This window comes from Stegastes partitus, unplaced genomic scaffold (assembly GCF_000690725.1).
Source record: "Stegastes partitus isolate 25-593 unplaced genomic scaffold, Stegastes_partitus-1.0.2 Scaffold114, whole genome shotgun sequence".
Lineage (NCBI taxonomy): Eukaryota > Metazoa > Chordata > Actinopteri > Pomacentridae > Stegastes > Stegastes partitus.
The window spans coordinates 29,661-36,640 of NW_007577845.1; the positions used below are offsets into that span (position 1 = coordinate 29,661).

Consider the following 6,980-nt stretch of genomic DNA (forward strand, 5'->3'; position numbering starts at 1 on the left):
CTGTGAAGGAAATCATCCGGTACCGGAATTTCGTCCAGTATCGGCCCGATACCGATACCCAGTATCGGATCGGCGCATCTCTAATGAAAAGTCCCATCCTTGAACATAAATTGACAAAAAAAGTTCCAGAGTTAATGTTGCCTTAAGTTTAAAAGCTAAAGAACCAAAAGTGGGTCAACGGGAATTTTAAAAATTGGCATCTCAGAAAGTAATTTCTATATCAAGACACAATTTTACAAATATTTCTATAAATATTTATAGTTTATGAGCAGGCAAATTAGAGATAGCTGAGCAGAAAGTGTTGTAAAAATCTGATGATTTAAGATGGAATGAGCCACAAGTGCAAAAAACCCCCCAAAAAACTGTAATGTTTCTGCTCTTATAACGTCTGAAAATGATTTTCTTGGGCCCTCCAGAGTTGCACATCTTGTATAAAGGGAGGTTGAGGCTGTGTTTAATCCACTGGTTAACTTAGCAAAGAAGTTAAATCTGATAAATATGCATTTAAACCGCCTGCCTAATATTGGTAAGGTCCTGTTTGTGCCACAATCAGGTCATGGGAGCAGCGATGTGGGCAGCAGATCCACCTGAACAGGTACGTATGTAGCTGGAGCATTAGCTTCATCGCTTAACATGTGGACCGGAAGCGAGGGAAACAGAACCCGACCACCAGCACCACTGATCAGCCTGTCATAGATCTGGTTTGGTTCATTCATACAAAGAGTAAAGTCAGTTAACAGTCAACCAGTGGAGAATCAATAAAGATACCGCCGCATAATCACAATGTTTTTCGCTTTCCAGTATTTGTATGGATTAAACAAACAAAAAGCAATACTTGCCAGCAGGCTTTATGCTATGCTACGCCTATTGACGTCTGACCGTAGCTACATATTTATCATACAGTCATGAGAGTGGCATCAGTTCCCTCATCTGACTCTTGGCAAGAAAATCACAAATGCACATTTTCCCAAAAGTTGTTCTATGCATTATATATATTAAAACAAACAAAACACATGCAAAAACAACACAGTTCTAATTTGAAAAGTAAAGTAGGTGAGAAAAATCTGTAATATCACTGAGTTAGGCATGTTTCCTCAGGAACATGTGAAGCAAATGAACTGAAATCAGAGAAAGGCAGTTTGTTTATAAAAGCTTCCTCTAGTATGAAATTACAGTGAAATGCTGACAGGTGATGGAATAAAGACTTCACTGAAACAGATGCACCACATATGTGTGAAAAAGATGCACAACACTGGATCAGAGCAGAAAAACAAAACGTATTTCTGCAGAAACAAATACATACAGTCTGTTTATAATCACCTAAACTCCGAGGGTAACTCACAGGTGGAAGCAGAAGCTGTTTGATGCAGCCAGTTAATCTCATGAAGACAAGATAAAGTGGCAGCACACTTGGTTTACCAGCAGGTATAGTGAATACCACCAGGAATTAAGTATTTCTAATTATAAAGTGGCACAAGTAAGCCACTTCTCCACAAGCTGAGGCTGTGAGGTTAATATATTTACTTCCTGTCAACTTTAATTCATCTGCAGAAAGTTTGTTTACGGTTTCCACCAAGTGTGTGCTCACTAATAGGACACTTGGCAACATGCTAAATGTGCCCACACACACACACACACACACACACACACACACAGGTACACATATGGCGTTTTCCTAATCTTCACGCAGGTTGAAGACGGATGCTGCAGCATTATGCTAATGAGCAACTACGCTGTCCAATCACACGCTTCACTGGCTGAGAGTCAGGCAGCGGACGCGGATGGGAAATCAGAAGAGAACGATGAAGTAAGAGAAAGAGACAGAAGCATGAAGGGAGAGGGTGAAAGTAGATGGATGGAGCTGGAGGCAAACGGGGCGGCCATGCTGAGACACATACAATACCTCCGCTCTGCAGAGATCTCTCATTTATTAAAACACCTTCACACGGTTAGCTGAAATGGTTCTGGTGCATCCGACATCACTGACATACTGATCGGGGTTCTAAAATCCAAATTACAGTGATTTGGTCCATTAAGCAATTCAAACTAAGCTCTTGATTTAATGCAACAGGCCTTTTAAACTATGCATTATGCTGTGATTACCTCCACAGCCTTGGACTCCACATTTACTGCATATCTTCATGATGCATACTTTAGATATTTATATTAGGTATTCTGATTTTAAATATTATATGTGTTTTCTATAATTCCTGCAGCACTACAAAGTTTGATTTAATTCCAGTTTTCAACCCGTTCTTAAAGCTAATTAACATTAACCTTATAATGTCTGGTTTTCTCGTTATAGCCTTTAAATGCATTCAACCTAAAAGTGAACTGAATGAGCCCAGAGGAAGTTTCTGGAGGTAATAATTGTGCCTTATTATACTTTTTAAAAGCACCTCTGTGTGTCTGTGTATATGCCGTACCTGTTTCTCGGCCTCCTGTCTGGCGTACTGCAGCAGCAGCGGCTCTCCGTGCTTCTCATGGTACGCTCTCTGGCAGCGGTCTGACAGCGCCGGTTCATTAGGCAGGAAGTTGCTGGCCCACACCTATAATGTCACAGAGAGCCGGAGAGAGATGACGGCAGCAGATCTAGAACCTAGAATAACCCTAAATGTGTGCGTATGCGTACATGTGTTTGTGCTACAGTCCATTTAGATAATTAAAGGTATAATCAGTAAACCTGCCCACATTTCCTAGTGCGCCGGACCAAATTACATCTGTGATTTAATGGGGTTATTTATCAATATCACTCAATCAATACATGCTGTACAGATGCAGAGATTTCTGGGTTTTCAAAACGTTTTTTCTCCTTCGGGCGTTTTATATTGATAAATGGGTTTTCGTCTGCAACCACAGACTTTCATTTATTTCAATACAGAGTAAAATCCAGAAGGGCGTTCGGTGAGCATGGTCCTCCACCAAGGTCAATGCTGTATTCTGCAGTTTTAAGGAAAGCGATCCGGAGCCACACCAGAACTTAGCAGGTTCTATCTTTACCAATGCTCCATCTGTTCACCGGGTTTCATTGAATTCGGCCCAGTAGTTTCTGCCTGATGCTGACCCAGGATCAGCTGAATCTGAGATAAGTTCTTTATCACTGGTTTCCATGTAGAAGCGTGCAAGGCCCTGAAAATGCTATTTCTCAACCACTCCATATGTAGAACCAGTAAAGTGCTGGTTTATAAATCTAAATGTCAAGAAGGAAAAAAAAAAGGAGAGATCTTCACAAACCAGTAGGACCTGAAACATGAACAAAGACTAAGAACTAAGCAGGTGTTGTCTTATCTAAAAGAAGCAAACAACAGTAAAGGTAATAGAAACAGTTCACATATTCACTATGTCTGTGCAAAACCAACAACTAGCCGACGTGATGCCACTGAATTGAGGTAAATATTTTAAACAAGATGTGAAAAGCTCGCAGGCGAACAATAAATCTTCTACCTGCTTGTTCTGCTTTGACCTACTTTTGCTGTGAAAGCAACCGGTTCTAGAAGTAAAACTTTTCTGGTGAGAAAACAACAGCTTTTTGGCATTAGGGTACATGAGAAATGATGTGCTGAAGTCTGAGCAGGTGTTTCACGTTAGAAGTGTGGTGCTGTTAGTGGGGTTCATCTAACTTGTCTAAAGTGGGCGACTGTTGGAAAACGGTGACATCACATGCAGGTTTTTAACAATACTGGAATCATTAATTCCCACTGTTGGCAAATGTCAGTTAATCAGAGTGCATTAAAGTGAAAGTGTTCAAAATTCTGTGTATAACATGGAGAATATAACCAAGGACCAGGAGTTTATTGTCAGGGGAAAATAAAGACCTTGCTCCGCCATAGTAACACCTTTGTCCTTTTCTTGCCTTTGCCGTGTTACAACATGTCTGCCATCGCGCTCCAGCTGTTCCTGACTCCATCGTATCAGTCACCTGTCTGTGTCCTGCCCCCTAACACCGCTATAGCTGCCCGTCCACCCAGCACTGACCCGTAAGCCTGTTAATTGGCCTTTGTCTTGAAGTGCCGCTAACGCTCCAGGTCGTGTCTGAACTAACGTAACACCACCAAAAGTGAAACCAGCTGTGACGTTTGTTCTGAATATCAAGTGTATCTCATTTCAAAATATATGGAAATGAAGACAAAACAGTGCCTCCTGAATATAAAACATCTAGAAAATATAGTATATTTAACCAGTAGAATAACCATCCATCCATCATCTCTACACCTTCATCCTCACCAGGGTCATGGGGGGCGGAGTCTATCCCAGCTGACTCAGGGTGAAGGCAGGTTCACCTGGACAGGTAACCAGTCTATCACAGGGCTACACTTAGAGACAGACAACCAAGCACACTCACATTCACACCTACGGACAATTTACAATCACCAATTAACCTCAGCATGTTTCTGGACTGTGGGAGGAAGCCGGAGAACCCGGAGAGAACCCACGCTGCACGGGGAGAACATGGAGACTCCACGCAGGAAGATCCCGGGTGTCCTCACCGGGACGCCAACCGGCGACCTTCTAGCTGTGAGGCGCTAACGGTGCTAACCACTGACCCACCTGCAGCCCATAGAATAACCAAAGAATGTATACGTTTTAAATAAGCTAAATAAAAAAAGCAAATTTATTTTACTGCTCCTTTAAAAAAAGAAGAATGTCGACTTCCATTTAACTTTATGTTGTCAAACAAAATACACTAAATTAATCTGATATACATGATCTCAAACTCAAAAACAAATAAATGAAACCATATAGTTAATAAACAATAGCAGGTGATTGGGTTCTGCTGTGAGGACACCCACACACACAGTCAGGTTCCTAATTGTGGTGATAACATCTGTTTTAATAGCCGACGGAGACAAACGCTGTGTTCAAACTTTGCTCTGATCAGCCTCCAGCTGCTGCTCCCTGCCACACTGTACTCGCTCTAAATAAGACGCCGGAGGAAGCTGTGAGGGAGGACGTGAGCATCTCTGGAGAAAACAGCGTCTGGCGGCCCAGAACAGACGAGCTGCTGTCGGTCACTCCCTTTGTGAGAAGATTCATTTGCATTTCTCACCTGCAGAGACGACGGCACACTGGTGCGTCCCTTTGGACCAGCTTCATACGCACTCATTCATCCTGGATGTATGTGAATGACTGACTCCAGGAGGCTGTTTATGGATAACCGACCATCACGGCAGACATTTGTATTCACCGTCTTTACACTTTATGCCATTTTACTTGCTGTAACACATAAATAACTCAACGACAGACTCGGCGCTGCCTGATAAATCACTGCCTGGCAGTTACTCGGGTTTCAAACAGTAGATTTTTTCCGGGGATTTGTTGAAATAAGCATCCGCGCTGACAAACACAAGCATATGCAGGAAGAGAAACAGCACAAGGTTAAACTGTATATTGATGCTTTCACGAGTGAAACCGTCTCCAGAATATCGATGAGCTGCAGAACTGAAGAACATGGCTGTGTTTGCTTAAACTAACGGTTCTCTTTCTTTTGGCATCTAGTTTGGCGTCTTTACAATACTTTTCTAAACTTCTAGGGAGGACCTGAAGGCCCTTCATAGCACCATTGTACCTAAAATAGCGTATCTGTGCCGCCGGAGTAGCTTCTCCTCATAATGAGAGGCATTCCCTGCTGCTCCGAGCCACACTTGCAAATTGTTTTCTGATTAAACACAGCGTAGGAATGACACCGTCGTATCCTCCCGTTCTTTACTACAGGGGCAGATACAGCGGGGAAATGCAAAAAAGGGTCCCCTTGGCCATCAGGAGCTTCTGTTTTTACTTTGAGGCAGTGCTGTTATCCTTGGATATGTGTCCATGGGTTTGGATTCATGACTAATACTTAAGGTGTAATAAAAATAAACACAGTGAAATAATACAGTACGTCCTGCCTCAGTCAGAGCCGTCCTACAGTCACTGTGACGGGTAGAAACCAGATGAACTGATGCTCATATTCATGGATTTAAGCTAAAGGCTGTGCTGTGCTTCTCCGAGCGTGACCCTGGAAAGACCGAAAGAAACATGAATGGTTAATGTGTGAATTAAAAATGTAAATAGTGTTCATCTCCTTGCCTCCAGGCGTGTATAAATTATAGCAGGAGGGCACGTATCCAGTCCTGCCAACGCCCCGGCTCTACTGGTACACCTGCTGATGCATCACCCGGCCAACAGCAGGTTCTCAGAGAGAGAGAAGTTCAGATAACACAGCAGGGAAAATACACAATATAATCGATTCCCATGAGGACTCTGTCAGGTTTTCCCTTTCAACCGCTATCACGGCACCATCAGTCCTTTGACTTGCGAGTGCTGCTCTTCATGCGTGACACACATACTCAGGAAGTGAATATGAACTCGGTAACTATCTGCTCCTCAGAGGCGAATGTTTCCGAATGCGTTCTGAGCGCTTCACAGACTTAATGCTGTATATACTTTGGGCTACTTATGTTTTAAAAAAAGGACATTACTATTCCACAGGCATATGTTTTCCATCCTCCACTTACATAAAAATACATACAGCTCCGCTCCTGAGAGACCAAAGTTATCAAAAGCAACGTTGCCTCCGGAACGCGATTAACATTCTCTGTTCGTTATTCTTCAAAGTTTTTAGATCTATGCTTGGTGGGTTCTGGCCTGGAGGGGCAGCCGGGCTGTACACACAGATGAACGCACATTTTAACTACTCTGCTCTTAAACTTTGATGTCTTAAGAGAGGGGAAATCTGGACCGCGGGAAACAAAAAAAAGGAACAAAACTGCTGAAAACTCCTAAAAAAAACCCCCATCCATCAGAGCCTGGGTTCAGGTCTGATGAGGGATTCTTGTACTGCAGGCTGCCAGACTACAGAATACACATTCTTTCTTTGTTTAGTTAAAGCCACACGAGTCCAAAGAATCTGACATCAGTACATACATTATCTGGACTTCCATTCCTTTACTTTGGTTTTATCTTTATTACGTTTATTCTCATCAGTCAGGAGCCACCGATGA

At 42.7% G+C, this 6,980-nt stretch overlaps 1 protein-coding gene across 2 annotated transcripts in view; it reads right to left on the reverse strand.

The window, feature by feature from the left end:
- The window catches only part of galt (galactose-1-phosphate uridylyltransferase), a 39,907-nt gene that overhangs the window by 17,604 nt on the left and 15,323 nt on the right, over nucleotides 1–6,980 (reverse strand). For both annotated transcript variants that reach the window (XM_008278048.1, XM_008278047.1), the window contains exon 7: nucleotides 2,427–2,549. In XM_008278048.1, coding sequence (XP_008276270.1) covers nucleotides 2,427–2,549 — 123 coding nt within the window. The remainder of the gene's footprint in view (nucleotides 1–2,426; nucleotides 2,550–6,980) is intronic.